Genomic DNA, 18,531 nt, shown 5'->3' with positions numbered 1-18,531 from the left:
TATTACCTTAATTAATATTCCAAAAAGGGGTATCATCTCCCATTTTCTACACTGTCTTGAAGGCCTCCCTTCCTGTCTAGTAGGGGAGAAACCTGTACGGTTAGAGGCAGTAAAAGATAAAGCTTCTCTAAGCAGCATCTGTAATAAGAAGATAAAACATATTCTTTAGACAGGCTCAAGATAAAAACATGGGATGGTTATTGCTGTCCCGACCAGCAAATGTCCTCTGAAGAGAGGTTTGGTTACTTCCGGTACTGCAAACCCCAAACATAGATACCCATATGGTCAGTGCTGGTGATCTGTTTTATCATTCCGGCAGTAGAAGCCACAGAAGAATTCATCAAGTATGCACTTGTGGGTTTTGGATTTTTTTATTATAAAAACAGTATTTATCCCACTCATTAAAATCACATTCAAAAATCGGCAAAAAATCCATAATAATAACCCAGAGAAACAAACCAGAGATCAATATTTACAGACACTGCAGGGACAGGGGTTTTATTCCACCTCTTCTTGGAAGGAAGGGGGGAAATCAGATGGCAGAACAGGCAAAATTCATCACATGGGGGGGAGGGGGCATGCAGCAGAGGCAATTGCATGCGCTTGGGGCATGAGACCTGACCCCCAACTGAAAGCCGTCCACCCCAACCCCTATTAATTGCAAATGAAAGGAGGAGGAAGGATACAGGGAAGATTCAACCTGAGATTCCTCACCATCCTGTGGGAGAAATCATAACGCTTGGGCGGGCAGGGGCTTGAAAGGGAACACAGTTTTATACAAGGCATACTGGGAGGGAGGAGACGAGCAGGCTTAGCTTTTCAAACCCAACCTGGCCCCTTGGCACAAACTTATTTACAGAATCCTTCAGACACTTGGGAGTTGGCACGAAGCCTTGATCAGGCTGTTTTCAGCTACTGCAGTCCAGCTCCAGCCTCAAGAGGCCCCGAAATGAGGCTCAGGCAGCTCCAAATCACTTTTGGCGTGAAACCCACTGCCCCTGCCTCTTTCCACAGCAAAGCAGCCTAGCCTTTGACAGTGGAGACAGCAGAAATAGGGGCAATTCTCACCTGACTTCCAAGAAAAGAGTTGGAGGCATTAATATATTCTGGGCAAGAGATCTGTCGTGGGGTCACAGGGAGCACAACTTCATCTTCGCTAGGCTAACAGAAACAGGCACAAGACCACTTGAAATTTGGCACTGTTGATTGAGAATGCCTGTTCAGGCCTGGAATAGCAAAGGATTTCAGTTCCTAAGGCTGCTGCTGAAGAAGCAGCTGCTGTCCTGGGTTGAAAATATCAGATTTGGAATGGCGAATGATAGAAGCAGCTAATAATAAGGGTTAAGGACCCGGACAGAACACTGGGAAAGAACAGGACTAGATTTTATTAGGAATTTCTGTGTAATTGTTTAAAGGCCAGACCTCATTCCCAGCCTGGAGTGGAACCCCAGCCAATCCTGAAAGAGATGCTTATGCTTAGCAATGGCCACCTACCCAACACTTTTCGGAAATGCGTTGAAAATGCATGCTTCAAATCTCTCTGGCAAGAACTAGAATAGATTTCTTCAGGATCTGCCATAGAACCCTTGTCAGAGCTTGGTATGGGAAGGTAATGGGTCTGAATTTCAGATTGTCTTGCGGAATTTCTCCCCATCTCTGCTAGCGTAAGAGGACTGTAAAGGCAATGTACATTCCCCAAATGCCATGTCAACAAGGCCCAAGCTAGCAGGATCTGTGGTATTCCTCATGTATACTTTTGCACACATCTGGCACCACAGTGAGAAAGTAGGAAGGAACTGCTCAAGATGCCTGGCACACTTCACATTTCCTTCTGTTGGTCCTATTTAGGGGTAAGGCCTTAATTTCAGCCCTGTTCATTAAGGAATGAGTAGACTCTTATCCACCTTATCAGACTCCTACCCCTGGAATGGGTATTGTCCCCCATGTGCAGAGGGGATAGGGGAGGAGGGAACCTGTCCCACGATTTCTGAATACCCCCACCCCCTCATTATATCCCTGGGGGTTGGGTGGACGTCACAATGATCAGCAAGAAGAGACAGGAGAATGGGCAGGAATGGTGGGCAAATCCAGCTGAATAAATTAAGGATGGGAAACGATGTCAAGGAAGGTCAGAGGCCATTGGTACTACTGCTGCTGCGCTGAATCAGCGGGACCTTGCTTAGCTCTACCACTGGAGAGCGTGGCTTATGTTTCATTTTAGGTACCCTCTGCAGCAGCTGTTGAGCTTCTTGATAGGCATCACGCAGCTCCTTCTTCCATTGCACCAACTCAGGATCACTCTGAGAGAAAAAGAAGACGTATTAACAAAGAAGCACAAGAAAGATATTCCAAAATAATAGCAATTATTTCACTAAGGGAGGGAGAGAGAAATTATATTACATCATCAGTCTTATTCTTCACCCTTGCCCCCTATGGTGACACTCTGAATCAGTGTCCTTATTACAAATAGGTTGCTCTCCTTAAAGAATCTTTGCTTGTAAGAAGTCGGCAATATGTTCACTAGATACTTTAGACTGCAACTTCCATCAAACATGAACAGTGATTAGGAGTTGTACTCCAATACCACTTATAATCCATTTAAGCTGAACTCACAAAAAATTACATTTTAACATGCATTAAGATTCTTGAGTTGCTGACCCAAATCAGAAAATTCGTCTATCCTTTTAAAATTTAGATATAAACGATTAAAGTTTCCAGGGATTCCCTTAGTGCTTAGCACCATGTCAGCTATTAGCACTAGTGTTTTCTCCCAGCAGACGAGAGCAACTGGAGAGAATCTTAATCTGACCCTATCAGCATAGCTCTGGCCCCTGAGGATCCACTTATTATTTGCCCTGAGTGCTTTTTAATGTCCACATACTCTGCAGTGTATGGAATATGCAAATTGCAAAATCATTTTGGTTACAAACATCTGGGACATTATTTAGCAAGATAAACTCCCTCTAGATATCCACAGAAAGCAACAAGATAGAATTGCTTAGCTTTGTTTCCCTAGAGAGAATGTAAATGTGGCTTTCAATGACTGGGGAATAGCTACGGTACAACTTATTGCCTCCCAAAATTGAAATAGAAGCTGCTTCTGATCCTCTGGATTTATGAACTAGACAACAACTGTGCAAATGCAGTTAAAGCTCTACTTGAAAACTTAATAGGCACAGATTATTCTGGGAAGCATTTGCCAGGCATACATGACCACTAAAACGATTCACTGCTCAAATAACTTTTTCCATAAACTAAGAACAGTTCCTACCCTAAGTCTCTAAGGCAGCAAATAATGGGGAATTTAAAGAACCACAATTTTTAAAAAGGAACAAAGATTAGTCTAGAGTGGAATAGGAAGAGCAGGATGCAAGAGAATTTCAAATTCCTTAGTTTTGCTCTTTTTCTATTTTGCATGGAGTAGAAAATTAACATCTGGCTTAGACAGATACCAAAGTTTAACTTCAGAAAAGATTAAACAGACCACCAAGAAAGGTTCTTAGGAGAGACTGTATGAGAGGGGAAAATCAAAACAAAACAACTTACATCACACTGCAAAACAAATTGCTTGCCTCCCCGGATCTTAAGCAGAATGCATTTTCGATCTTTTATCTGTGTCTCCTCCACTGACTGGATCTCTTCCATAGTGAGCAGGGACTGCTATAATGTCCCCCCCCAACAAATATTTGATTAATGAATGCAATTTCCAACATATATCTTAAATATTCAGGCTGCATCTTTTACCTACATCTACAGTGCCCTTCTCCTGGTACTGTGCTATGGCCTTAAACACACACAAACATTACCTCTGTGTGCTATATTTCCCTAAACACACACAAATGAATTCTTCCAATCATGCATGGCAAGTCCTCATACAACCTTAAATCTGATCTTTCCCACCCATTGAAGAAGAGCTTGTTCCTTACCGGAGATTCTCCCTCTCCACGCCATTCCAGACGATTTGGGAAGAGGTAGAAGTATCGCCTCTGCCATTGAGTAAGGAAAGGGTTCCCCAGTTTTGACATATAGCCATGCATGATGCAGTCTTTGCCCAAGGCATAATCTGTACAGAATAAGTGAAGATAATATGAAGGCTAACGAAAGGGGGGGTGTTATAGGGAGCAGAATAGGACTAGTACCAATAAATCCAGACGGCCTTTCCACACTAAGAAGAGGAAAGAAACACCAAGTTTCCAAAAGCAAATTCTTGCAGATTAAATCTGAGTTTTGGCAAAGGGGTTTCTTGTATAGAACAGCAATGAGGCTCACCTTCCTCATGGCCCAACTGCTTGTTCTTTGCTCTTTTGCGGGCCTCCAGCTTGTCAGTCTCAGCATTGACTGTATCAAATACAGTCTCCGTCACCTCCTGCTGCCAGCGCTCTGAGATGGTGAGCGGAAAGTTGCGATACAGCTCCTGGTCACTATCCAATAGCTGGGAGGAGAAGCAAGTTATGTCACTATGTCTCCAGGATCAGAGGAAAGCATGCCTCTGGGTATCAGCTGCTGAAAGGGCAGCACAAGAGGCTACCTACTTCTGGATTTCCCACAACAGTTTACAGTCAGTTTCAACAGCATTCTGCTTATGTTCTGTTTGGACTTTTGGAACAAGGCTTATTGATTTCTCCTTGACAGTATTATTTGCTCCAGCTCTGTCCCTTCTATTAGCGTTCACAGCTTGCACAGTTCCTTGTAGATATTTCAGATATCATCCTTTCTACTACATTTTAATTTCCTCAGCTCTTTTCCCAACTAGGAACACATTCCTTCACAAATCTGCACAAATTTCAATTAATTACCATATCACCTGTTCAGAGGCTGACTAGCTCTATTTCCTAAGGCATCTGGCTGGCTACAAAGTGCTAAACTGATTGGCCGTTTGCCAGCATGACAATTCTTAATATTACCCTATGTGCGCATCATTCCAAGCCAGAGGATTCAGAAAGTATGTATTAGTTCCTGAACTTCACTGCTTTTATTATCTGATAATTGTTGTCTTAGTAATGGACAAAAAATTAGTCACACATTGCTCTTAATTGGAAGACCCTGAATTGAAGAAAAAAATATCTATGTAGTTTTCTTCTAAGATATGTCTTCCATAAATAAGAAACCGCATTGACTAATAGAGTAAAACCTTGATTTATTGGGTCTTGACAGTACGGACTTTGTACGCAATGGACAACATTTCTGCAGCAACTTATATCACTCGTGTGATGATTTTGTTATGCAAGTAATATAATTTGTGTCCACTGACAATCTGGAAGAGCAGGTACCTTTTTCCTCCCCTGTCTTAATTCCACTGTATCCTTTCTCAGAGCCTTTTTAATTTTCATAAATGAGATACCGGCTGAATCAACAAGGCATTGATGCAACAAGGTGTTAAACAAATATACAGTTGCAAGCTATGACAAACAGTTCTTCAACTTATCATGGATGCACGACAGTTGCAATTGCAGAAGTACAGTTCCAAGTGGTGGAAGTAAACAAAAGGAGAACTATAAATATTGTGTTCTGCTTCCAGGGAACTCTGGTTAATACTAGAGGTTGAAGCAAAAGGACCTGATTCCACAAGTTACTCTGTCCCAGCCCTTTCTCAGCACCAGCCTTCAGCCTAATCAGAATTCCTATGTAATCACTAGAAGGAGAAGGCTGGTCTGCACTGTTATTTCCTGGTGGCAAAAGACAGAATTTCTGTCTCTTGTGCAATTTCATCTTCTACTGCCTGGCTCTTTCCACTATATGTAAGTTTAACCTGTTTGGGGGGGGAGGGTTTGAAGAAAAAATGGGATATCAATTTTAAAATAGAAATTCCCATAACATAAAAGAAAACTGCAGCTACTCAGCAGAGGACACCATAATTCTGGGAGATTCTCCTTGTGGTACCTTAATTCCTTTGGTGTCTTCTTCATCAAATGAGCCAATGTCAAAAGCATCTGCTGCATTTACCTCACCACGTGGTGGAATCAAGGGTGGAGGATACTACAACGATATGATAAAATAAAGTTAGCAAAGAGCAAAATGCCGTACCTATTTATTCCCCACCCCACCCCCATCATAATGTCCAAATATGTGTTATTTTCTTTCCCATTGGCCTTTCAACTAGGGCTCTCCTCACCTTCTGGAGAAAAACCATCTGCCAGTCCACACCCTGGAAAAATGGATTCTCCTTTATTTCAAGTGACCTAACGAAAATATAGAAGAAATAATAGTGATTTCATCCTTGACTTTGCAATAGCTGGAACTAGAAGGCTGGGGATAAAAAAATGGAGCTATGATGACCTTTATGAACAGCAAATATAACTTATCAGGCTTATGTATTTTTATAATCAGTGTGGAATGCAATTAGTGTGGAATTTCAATTTTTAATTTAAACCTTCAGAGAATTCAGATAAACCTAACTACATCAACATCTGTGGACTATTATCTTCTACTGGAATGCCCGGTTTGCTCAGAAAAGTACATGTGTCTATTGCTGCAGTTATAAAACTAAAAATTCTTCAGATGTGCAGAAACAGCACTAATCACTGTGCAAAACCTATTCCATGAACTTTAAATCTAGTGCCGTTATTTTTCTATTAAAAATATGCTTCTCCAGTTTGAAACTTAAAAATAATATTGCTTAAAATCTCAGAAACTAGAGAAGTATTTAAGTAAGACTTTGAATGGTTTTGGAGGTTAGAGGAAGGGAAGTGAAACTATTATTCTGTGGGCTCTATATATATATCTCGCAACCCCATGGACAACGTTGCTCCAGGCCTTCCTGTCCTCTACCATCTTCTGGAGTCCATTTAAGCTCACGCCTACTGCTTCAGTGACTCCATCCAGCCACCTCATTCTCTGTCGTCCCCTTCTTCTATTGCCCTCAATCTTTCCCAGCATTAGGCTCTTCTCCAGTGAGTCCTTCCTCCTTCCTTCTCATTAGGTGGCCAAAGCATTTGAGTTTTAGCTTCAGGATCTGGCCTTCTAAAGAGCAGTCAGGGCTGATCTCCTCTAGGACTGACCGGTTTGATCGCCTTGCAGTCCAAGGGACTCGCAGGAGTCTTCTCCAGCACCATAGCTCAAAGGCCTCAATTTCTCTCTCTCTCTCTCTCTCTCTCTCTCTCTCTCTCTCTCTCTCTCTCTCTGTGTGTGTGTGTGTGTGTGTATGGGTTTGTTTACCATTTCATAAAATAATGCATTATTCATTTCCTTTCTTCTCTAACCACCATAAGATACAATGTAATCTCTGGATAAATGCATCTAGCCCTAGATTTGGTACATCTCTTGTAAGGATGAACCAAACGTTTACTTGTGCTCTGCATCTGATGAAGTCATAGTACCATAAAATGCAAAAAAAAAGTTGCTGGTTGATTTTTCTTCCTCGGGAAAAATGTTTTTAAAAGCAATAGCACTTAATGTTTTCAAATTAGGTATTTTTCTGAAAATTTTTAGATTTCAACCTGATGTATATTCAATGCTAATTAGAAAATCACGAAAATAAAAGTCTTACTTATACAAAAACAGTATTTCTGGTGTTTACATAACACTGATGCATTTTCCTGGTACACCCGTGCCACAAGGTCATCTACACTGATTTATCAGATTGTGGCTTGAATTTGTAACTGAGGAATGGAGAAAATTGGCAGCCTTGAAAACCAAGGCAGCAGTTAGATACTGAGAAATGTTTTTTATGAAGCTGGTTCTATTTACATTAACTTCCAAAGTTTTGAAGTTTTGTCTCTTCAGTAATAGATTCAGGAAATATGTTTCGATAAGCCAAGGATATGAAAAGAATACATTCTTTGCAAGGTTTTTTTTTCCTTAAATGAAAAATGAATGAGTTGTTCTCACTTAAGTTCCAAATCCAACTTTATTCTAAGTAGAACTTTTTCAATAACTGAACATGGATGAGTAACCTTAAAACTCTGGCCCATTCTGACATTCCACATCTCACATAAGTCCTTCAGCACCTTGGCAGGACACTCACCCACGACCCATACAGCCCAGCCGACGGTTGACATCTCTCTGCAACAGTCCCTCCAGCAAAGAACGTAGCTCAGGTGAAAAGGAATCTGGCAGCTCCACAGCCTATCAAAAAAGGAGGACAGATTTAACTAAAATGTGAGAGATTGGAGAGGTCAGAGGAAACCAAGCAAAACCCACCAGGGTTCCATATTTTAACTCCTTTGAAACTATTATTTGTTATTCACTCAGGCTATTAGAAAAGACAATATTCCCCATTCCAGAAGCTATAGGCAATCCCACAGAAATAGTGAATAACTTGAGTCTGACAGCAATGCCATCAGAATTCTAGTAGAAAGGGAGAATGTTAATAGGCAACCCAAAAATCACATGCAATCATTCTTATTTTTATTTCACGTAGCCCTTAGCATTATTCTGCTGTTTGAAAAGTACAGACCCATTGGGAATTACTTTCACTTCTATCCTGTGGTTGCATATGTTTCTGCAAGAGATAAATGGTTTCAAATGCAATGGAATAGCAAAGAGGAAGGAGAGCTGAATAATTTTGCAGACTGATACCTGCCTATTTATAACTGTGGTTTTGCCCTCTATCAACAATGGCCACAGAGGGTTGTTTCTGTGTCAAGAAATTTTCAGAGGAACAAGGTTCCCCATCTCTGTGTATAAATGCTGGGATGATTATGATGATAATAATAAAGTACATAAATAGTGGACATTGCAAAACCTGGAGACAACAAAATAGAGAAGGAACTGGAGAAAAATCACAAAACACAAAGACTTGCAAATAGCAGTAGAATAACTGTGGCAAAAGAAAGCAAAGATAGTACCAATAGGAGCACCAGAACACCATGGGCATTGACAAAATCAGCATTAGTCAATTTCAAAAGTTTTACTTGGAACAGCTTACACCAGACGTGTCAAACTCACGACGTCACATGATGTCGCGCAATGTATCGGGACGGTTTTGCCATTGCCGGCAATGGGGTGGGTGCGGCTTCTGGATGTCACGTCCAGCCTGCGGGCCAGCAGTTTGACACCCCTGGCTTACACCATGGGACAATACTTTTAATATTATTAATATTATTAAACAATAACATCGGCCTACCTCAAGTCCTTAGGAAGGACTCAATAACTAGATAAAATGCAAAATCCAATTTAAACATCTGGCTAAATGTCCATACAACCATAATAATAATAATATCCCAAAGGTGCTTTTTCACAAGGCAACTGGACTTTTTTGTTTTTCTTTGAATACGTTTCGTTTCTCATCCAAGAAGCTTTTTCAGCTCTGTTGGAAGCAAAACACTTTCTACCAAAGCCACAAAAAAAGCACCTTTGGGATAACTATGACCTGGATGACTGAAAATCTCCACAGACATTTAGGTATAATAATAATATATTAAACTTGCATGCTGCCTGACTCTCAATAGCTGTGAGTGGCTATTAATTGTTACTGGATATTATCGGAAGAGGTAAAAAGTTTTTTAAACTACTGCCATTTCATCTAAACATTCAATAGACACCAGTGTTTATTGACTCCCTATTAGAGTTACCTTTCTTTTCAAATCACTTCATACAATTCAACAGATTCCTGCAAATATCTTACAGATCGTTATCCAAGTTTTTCCCAATTTGACGACCTCCAGATAAATAAGGATTATAACAAACAAAATTCTCAAATAGCTTACTTGTAAATCACTTCTGGATTTTGTGCTCAATATGGAAAAAAATGAAACTTTGACTTTGGGGGTTTGCTAATTAGATAGGTTTGCTGTTACAGAAATGGCTAGTACGTATCAGTATTTAAAGGAAGAAATTGAGGGTGTAATGTCACTCTTATTCTACTGTGCTAAAGAGTTTGAAATTAATGTTTTTCTTTTCTTTTTCCCCCTTCACCCTACACTTCTCTCTTCCCTTTTTCCTCCCTCACTTTCCCACTCTTTCCCCTTTCTTTTGTATTTTATATCTTGATAAACCTAATACAATTATTATTAAAATTGTCAAATGGCTATGTGATTTTATAAAGATGTTATAAGTTATCAATGGCTCCATTAAGTTATTTATGGTTTGCATAACTATAATAAGGCTGGAGGACAACAGCTATGATCCTGGTGTCATCTGGATAGCATCAAGTTGAGGAAAATTATTCAACAGGTCAAACTCCAAGGTTGCTTACAGTTCCCAGACCCCCTTTTTAGTCCTGGAGCTTCCTCAGACCACCATGACAGAATTGCCCATATCAGTTAGTCACCTTGTTTTATTTCATAGATCCTGTTAGAATATGTTGTTGAAAAAATGGTTTGTTTAACAGAGTATTATTAATACACAGTGGAAGTTGTACTGGGACTTTTAGGCAAACAGTAATGCACTAACACGAGTTTTATAACTTATTTTTACTCAGACAACAAAAAGAAACACAGTAAGAAATAGTCCAAGTATCAATCCAGTATCATGCACATAAAAGTCAGTCCATAAAAAACATAGTATCAAAATACAAAAGCTGCTTACCAATATCAAAAACAATATACACTGTAGCAAGCAGTTGATTCTTGAGAGAATAAATATCAAGTTAGCAAACAAGAGAACAAGAGGTATCCAAACACTAACATCAAACACATATACAAGAGCAACTACGTGTAACATCTAACTCTCTTTTATGTGGAATAATTACAGCCACACCCTTAGGCCGTTTAACTCCTTAAAGGTGCTTTTACTCCATTATATAATATTGTCACCCAAATCAAGTTTAATCTCTAACAGATCCTTTTAATTACACAGCTCAATTTAACTGGTGGTTCATCAACTTTAAAATCAAAATATAACTTGTCTTCCTGGTTTCATACTTGATGATAAATCATTTCCAAATATCCTGAGTGTATTTATACACCACATGTACCTCCTGGTTAGTGGGATACAGGCAACTGTGTTGGCATTAAAGGAAGTTTTTATATTGGACAGACCAAACATTCCCAGCATAGTGTGAACATTAAAACTGAGTTTTGGTTCTACTTGTGGCAAAAGATGACCAAACTAACCAGTACCAGCCTTATTAGCAGGGAATACTATAAATGACACATGCATAAGACTGGTATCCTACTTCACACATTCCCTATCCCACTCAAACATTTTGTATGAGTCTTAATCAGGTAAGGCCATGACAGGCAATGGAGGTTTGTATCAGCAGATGAGAGAAAAATACATTTAAAACAGCTATAAAAATGAAGATTATGTGTTTAAAGGGGGTATAGTTAAAATTAAGACACAGAGAAAATGCAGTTCTTTTGATACAGTAATTTATTATTCCAAGTGATGTGAAATAACATAACTTATGGAAGCCATTGGTAACTTATAGCATGGTAACTTATAACATTTATAACATATACACTGTACTGAGTGGTTATAGTAGTGACTGAAAATTAATAATAATAATAATAATACTAATAATAATAATAATAATAATAATAATAATAATAATAATAATAATAATAATAATAATAATAATAATAATAATAATAATAATAATTGCAGCTTCCTGCAATAACTCCAGCAAAGGTACAAAAAACTGCGCTACTTGGAACATCTTACTTTTTAAGGAGATACCTGGTTGATACCTAGGATGCTGGCAGCAACCCGTGTCAACGATTAGTGCCAGTCAGTTTGAGTGTTCCGTTGACTGAGTTTCATGTTTTATAATAATATAAAAATAATTTGGGTTAAGACTGAGGTAAGGAAATGCTGGAAATAGTATGCAAAATTTTCTATGGAAGATTATGATATGTTGAATAATGGAATTGACACAAATTCTATAAATATTAGCATCCAAGCAAAACCGATGCATAAGAAATCCTTTGTACTGTACTGCAAGGAGGATGTGTGAGCCGTTCGCAACGCCCAAGGTGGGGGACTGGGTTTATCTGTCTACCAAATATTTACGGCTCCAGTTACCCAGTAGAAAACTCGGTCCCAAATATATAGGCCCGTTCCAGGTGATTTGGGTGATTAACCCCGTGGTCTGGGGCCCACCACCCTTGCCGGTGAACTACGATGGACATCCTGATCCTCTAGCCATGTTCCTGAGCCACACCATAAACCACCTGGATCAGTATGCCTCGGCCTACCCGTCCCAGTGGGCCATGGTGGTAACGGTAACCGCAAGTCTCCAGGGTGAGGCCACGGCTTGGGCCGCTGACCTATACAGCAAACACACCAGAGAGCTGGCTGATGTTGGCCTTTCCCTGGAAGCACTGCAGATGCAATTCGAGGATGTGGCCCGCACACATCGGGCCGAAGCCGAGGTGGTGGGCCTACGACAACAAGGTAGGCCCGTGGTGGAGTATGTCAGTGAGTTCCGGCAGGTGGCCTGCAAACTACGGTCGTGGCCAGAGCACTTGCTGGTACACCACTTCCAAGTAGGACTTGACAGGGCCCTGCGTAGGGCGTGTGTTGTCTGTGGTATCCCACACAGGCTACTGGAGTGGTTCAGGGTCGCGGTGGAACTAGACATCGGCCTACAGGAGTGCAGGGGAGAAGTGGAGTGCACATCCGGCCCTCACCAACCTGTCGACAAAACGAAGGAGGAGGACCGGAAGGCCATGGCGGCGACCGCGAAACCACCCGTACCACCGACTCGGCCTTCAATCCGGTGTTTCCGGTGTGACCAGCTGGGACATTGTGCTGCAGAATGTCCGCTCCCGACACCCCGTGCAGGTCCAGCCGCCACGTCCGTACATGGTGCCTTGGCCAGGAAAACCATGCAGCGGTCACGGGCCGCCCACCAGCTGCTGAGCATCACGCCCAAGACAACGCCACAGCCAAGGGTGGAGACACCGGCCGCTGTTGAACCCGAGCCATTCGACAGCACAGAGGAGCAAGAGGACGACCCTATGGTGAGTGCACCAGTGAGTCCTTTTGCGATCCCAGTGGTGATCGTAAGCCTCCAGACAGGTCAGAGGAGGGAGTATCATGCACTGATTGATTCTGGTAGCACCCGGTGCCTCATCAACCAAACAGTGGTTTCTGACGTAGGCATCGGGTTAAAGCGGTTGGCCACTCCTCTCCGATTCCAACAGGTGGATGGGTTCCTTCTTGGGGGGGCACCCATGACCCATGTGACGGAGCCTGTACACCTGGAAATGGGGGGGCATTGGGAGGTGTTGTGCTTTCTTGTAGTCCCCTCTATGACTGAGGCAGTGATCTTGGGGCTCACCTGGTTGGATAAGTGGGGCCCTACGATATGGTGGGAAGCGGGGTGTTGGCATCTTCGCCTTGGGACAGGGCCGCAACCACCGAAACACGCTTTTGTGGGACCGGGTGGCCTGCTTGAGGAGAAGGTCCATGGAGTGGAGTCGGAGCCGGAAGCCCGGGTGCCGCAGGTATACTCTGACTTGGCCGAAGTCTTTGATGAACGGGAGTGTGATGTCCTACCACCTCACCGGCCAACGGACTGTGCCATCGAGTTGGAGCCAGGGGTCAAACTGTCAAAACCTTGCATGTACGCCCTGACACCACGTGAAATGCATGAACTGAGGCGGTACATCGACAAGAACGTAGCGAGGGGTTTCATTCAACCCGCCCAGTCCAGAATAGCGGCGCCCAGCTTGTTCCGAGAGAAAAAGGACGGTACACTCCGTTTGTGCGTGGACTTCCGTGGTGTCAATGCGGTGTGTGTAGAACATCTCTACCCTCTTCCCCTGGGCAATATGGGAGAAGGAAGCGTTCGCAGTCCGCTCGGCCCTGGAGACATGGCACCATCTCCTGGAGGGGGCGGCCCACCCCTTCGAGGTGTGGACAGACCATAAAAACCTGGAGGCCTTACAATCACCAAGGAGGCTGGCGCCCAAACACGTCCAGTGGGCTCTTTATTTCCGCCGCTTTAATTTCACCATGAAATACGTCCCGGGGGGGAAACTTCCTAGCCGATGCATTGCACTTGCCTCAATACGACAATAGGAGGGAAGAGGTGGTACAGGCACTCATACCTCCCTATGAGTCACGGGAGGTTAGGAATGTGGCATGCGGAGTAATGGATGCTCTATCCCGTGCCCTATGTGAGGCGCTCAAAAACGACACCTGGCTAAAGGAGCATCCGCACCTTCTCACTCTACGGGATGGTTTGGCCTGGCATGGGGACAGGATGTATGTACCTCTGGCACTTCAACCTAGTCTTATACCGGTGCCATGACGCCAAACAGGCTGGGCACTTCGGCTTTCTAAAGACACTGCACCTAGCACGCCGGCAGTACTGGTGGCCACGCATGAAGGCAGAGATCGAGCAGTACGTGCAAAACTGCCATATGTGCGCGACGGCTAAACCCCGTGCTAGGAAACTGTTGGGACTTCTGCAGCCAGTGTCTGACCCCGTACGGCCTTGGCAGGATATAGCTATGGACTTTGTTGTGGAACTACCAGAGAGCCGTGGCTACGACATTATTTGGACGGTTGTCGACCTGTTTTCAAAACAGGCACACTTCGTACCGTGCAAAGGATTGCCGTCGGCCAGACGGTTAGCCTGGTTGTTTATCTCCCACATCTACCATCTGCACGGGGTGCCACGGCAGATAATCTCTGACCGCGGGGTGCAGTTCATGGCTCGGTTCTGGAGGGAGTTCGTCAGATACATTGGTTCATCCCAAGAACTAAGTTTGGGATACCACTTGTGCACCAATGGGGCAGCAGAGCGAGCTAACGCCACAGTGGAACGATACCTGCGGTGTTACGTGACGTATCAGCAAACTGGGTGGACCTGTTAGCGTTTGCGGAGGTGGCGCATAACAATGCCGTCCACAGTAGCACGGGTTTTTTCCCCTTCCGGGTGGTGTCAGCTTATGAATTTGTTCCCATCCCCGAGTGCGATCAGGGAACCTCCCCTCCCTGTGGTCCCAGGGAATGGATGGAACAAATAGAGGGGGTTTGGAAGGCAGCCAAGGAGGCATTGGTAAAGGCCGCAGCTATAACCAAAGAGCAGGCAGACAGAAAGCATGAGCTGTTCGCAGCGCCCAAGGAGGGGGACTGGGTTTATCTGTCTACCATTTACGGCTCCAGTTACCCAGTAGAAAACTCGGTCCCAAATATATAGGCCCGTTCCAGGTGATTCGGGTGATTAACCCCGTAACGGTGAAACTTCGGCTACTGAGGTTCTTGGGGAGAGTCCACCCAGTCTTTCATAGTAGTTTGTTAAAACCTGCTCGAGTGCTACCTGGGGTTGCTGGCAGAGAGGCTCCTGGGCCACTTCACAGGGACCACTATGAAATACAAGGGGTTCTCGACTCAAGAGTACAGAGGGGAAGGGTGCAGTACTTGGTGTTATGGAAAGGATATCCAGTGTCAGACGCCTCATGGGTGGCGGAGGGGAACGTCCAAGCACCCCGATTGGTCCGGGCGTTTCATCGCAAACATCCAGGGAAACCAGGTGGGAGTAAAGCGGAACCTATAGCCCGGGTGGACAACTGCTCACTCTCCTACTCTTATCTTCCAGGTGGAGCCCTGGTAGGGGGAGCCGCCTGTCGAGCCCTGTGGGCCCGACACTCCAGAGGGAGAGCTCCCGCGACGGCCCCAACGGCCCTCCTTGCAGGCCCAATGGCACCCCAACATCCACGGCTCTGCTCTGGAGCACGGCTGGCTCCCTGGCCCCCACCTCTGCTTTGAACAACTCCGGGCCCGTGCCTCCTGGGCCACGTGATGGTGCAGGCCCTGCCAAGTCACCGGTGGCCGCACAACAGCTGGAAGCTGCGCCTGCGCAGTCAGGGCCTCCGGTAGGCCTTCTGGACACCCGGCCGCCTCCCGTTGGGCCGGCGCGGCGGGAGGCCGCAGAACAGGCCATGGACCCGTGGAGCCTTGCGGTGGACTTCGCCGAGCGGCGGGTTGGCACTGAGGGTGCTGAGGCCCCTGGCCACGGCGACTGGCTGACAGCGGGTGCGAATGGACCACAACACCGAGCGCCTGGAGGACCGGCGGTGACCGGGCCAGTACCGGGGACATTGGGGGACGGTTCCCTGCTGGTCTGGACCGGGGGTGCGGAGCAGGGGCTAGCCGGACTTAGGGGGTTGGCCCTGGAGCGCGGGGTATATGGCGTGACCAGGGTGTGTGTGACTGGAATGTTGGGGTGTGTGTGTGGGTTACCTGGCGGGCTTATCTTATGGTGGGCGACGCTGCAAGGAGCCTGGGGCAAATACGCACGGGTGGAGGAGGCGGGGTACTTATCAGCATGCGGACAGATGTTGGCTTACGCCGGTGGGGTGGGGCTCCTGGGGGGAGTTGATGTTAAAAGAGCGTTGGAGCGGATTGCTGCCAACGCTGACTTTGTTCCTGTTTCTTTGTGTGGAAATAAACGTCGTCACTCGTACCTACGGCTGTTTGTGGTTTTCGTTGGGGACGCTCCGTGACAGGATGAAAAAGACTGCAGATGTAATTGGAAAAGTACTAAAATATGGATGTGGAGTACAGCTTATTTAATGTGTGAGGACTCTATCTGTGCCTGACAGCTGAAAAATGCTTTTATTGTCCTCTACAGAAGGATAGGAAGCAACAGTGAATATAAAAATACAGAAGGATTAATCTACTGGAAAGATGTTTGGCAGAATTTTGATTGAAGGGGTGTGGTAGGTGATAATGTACTCTTTAATGTTCTTTTTTCTTTCTTTTTCTCTCTTGTACTGTTTCTTACTCATTTTCTGTGTTTTGCATAACATGACTTGATGCCAAAAGAATAATGATATATGCAAACGTACAGTCTTTCCAATATCAGCAATTAAAGATTACCCAATTAAAGTGACTAGCAGTAATTTCAGAAACGCTGTAAGTCGATTCTATTTCATCTATCTAGAAACAGACCCTTGACAAGGGTTAGATCACTTTCAAAGGGACACATTTAAGAACAAGTCTATTCAATCAAGAGAAATAAAAAGAATCTTTAAATTTAAAAAGGGTATATAAGTTTGAATGCAGATTCCCGAGGAACAGGGCAACAACATGGGAGATTTTCTTCCCTAGTATTTCAGCTTCCTTCTCAGAAACTGAATGCTAGACTAGGTGTGCCTTTGGATTGTTTCAGAAAGGCCTGCTTTACACACTGAAGACTCTTTGATAATTTTATATTGGTGTTTTTATCAGCATGTTAATATCAGTTAGTATTCCATCACCACATGAAATAGATGGTCATGTAGAAAAAAATCACTATAAAAAAAGCCCCACGGCTCTTTATAGTTTTCTAAAATACAGTGGAAGATAAAAGGGAAGTAGCATTCAACTATCAATCTGGCTGAGTCATCTTGTCCTTTGCCTCAAATAGTAAAGTGTTTTGAGGTAGCACTGAGCACCACAACTCTCTCCTTCTAAGTACTTCCTTTCCTCCCTATTTCATATTTCAGGTCTAACTGCTGTTTCTGTTTGGCCAAATGGCATTTTCTATGTACAAAATGGAGGCATTGCTAGGCTTGGGGGAATACCAAAGTCTACAGAAGCCAAACTGTAAAAAAAAAAAGTCCAGTGGGGAGAAAATAAGTTCTATAGTCATGAAACACTGAATAAAGCCAGAAAACCAGATTGTCAGGAAACCAAAGAGAAAACTATAGAGCTCAGCTGCACTCCACAACACTGATTTTTATTTGGGGCCCTACTTGCTTAAAACATATTGTTTGATTTTTGCTATTTTGATTATTGTTGAAAATCAAGAATGTTTTGTTTTCTTGATTCTCAATAATTCTGTGTGATGAGGCCCTCCTATTTCCTGTTTTGTGTCAGTGTAATTGTCCACTGAATTTTGAGAGCTACAGTGAAGGAGAACTTCTGTTGAGGCTTTGTCGGTCTTAATTAGACCTGCCATGTGTAAAACTGAAATTCCCAGAGTTGGAAAATGAACTGTGATGAGGTACTAAAATGCTGAGCGTTAGTGGAATTAGCAAGGAACCATTTTTTTTAAAAAATGCCTGGACAGACGTTCAGATGAGCTATCACTAGATAAAGCTATCAAGTAGGCACACAGCATAGCAGTGGGAGAATCCAGTGGTTGGTCTCTGCAAGTATTCAAATATATCCTTTGAGATGGGGACTGGTTCAGTAGAGCAGTGTTTTTCAACCTTTTTTGGGCAAAGGCACACTTGTTTCATGAAAAAAATCACGAGGCACTCCACCATTAGAAAATGTTAAAAAATTTAACTCTGTGCCTATATTGACTATATATAAAGTAATTCTCTTGAATAGGAATCAAATAAACACAAAGAAAGTATTTTATAATTACTTTTCAATTTTTCCCACGGCACACCAGGCAACATCTCGCGGCACACTAGTGTGCCACGGAACAGTGGTTGAAAAACACTGCAGTAGAGGATAGAGATCATTTTTATAGAACAAAGGGAGCGAGAAATGTATATTCTTCGAAGATGGGAAGATTGGAATCAAAGCTCACCCCTTATTAAGTTTAACAAACAAAAGTAACTTACCATAGTGAGTGTCATGCGATCAATCTCGTGTTTGTCTTTAGTTTTGTGTTGTCGAAAAGGGCTATGCCTGTGTAAGAACAAGGACTATGTCAAAGGAAAATTCAGGAAATTTCTCTTTCCTACTCTCTTGTAGTGC

General features: G+C 43.5%; 1 protein-coding gene across 3 annotated transcripts in view; it reads right to left on the bottom strand.

Moving 5' to 3' along the window:
- Window positions 1-250: 250 nt before the first annotated feature.
- Window positions 251-18,531, bottom strand: part of GRK2 (G protein-coupled receptor kinase 2) — a 46,404-nt gene continuing 28,123 nt past the window's right edge. The window contains exons 15-22 of one of the 3 annotated variants that reach the window (XM_081315122.1): window positions 18,396-18,462; window positions 7,964-8,064; window positions 6,113-6,179; window positions 5,881-5,976; window positions 4,270-4,432; window positions 3,927-4,063; window positions 3,547-3,660; window positions 251-2,300 (exon numbers count right to left, since the gene is read on the bottom strand). In XM_081315122.1, the coding sequence (XP_081171248.1) occupies window positions 2,130-2,300; window positions 3,547-3,660; window positions 3,927-4,063; window positions 4,270-4,432; window positions 5,881-5,976; window positions 6,113-6,179; window positions 7,964-8,064; window positions 18,396-18,462 (916 nt within the window). In that variant the 3' untranslated portion in view covers window positions 251-2,129. The remainder of the gene's footprint in view (window positions 2,301-3,546; window positions 3,661-3,926; window positions 4,064-4,269; window positions 4,433-5,880; window positions 5,977-6,112; window positions 6,180-7,963; window positions 8,065-18,395; window positions 18,463-18,531) is intronic. The other 2 variants (XM_081315120.1, XM_081315121.1) reach the window with 2 other exon arrangements.

The sequence above is a fragment of the Vipera berus genome (genome assembly GCF_964194415.1).
Source record: "Vipera berus genome assembly, chromosome: 1".
Lineage (NCBI taxonomy): Eukaryota > Metazoa > Chordata > Lepidosauria > Squamata > Viperidae > Vipera > Vipera berus.
Note: the sequence above shows the minus strand (reverse complement) of the source record. Positions and strands in the feature narration are given on the sequence as shown.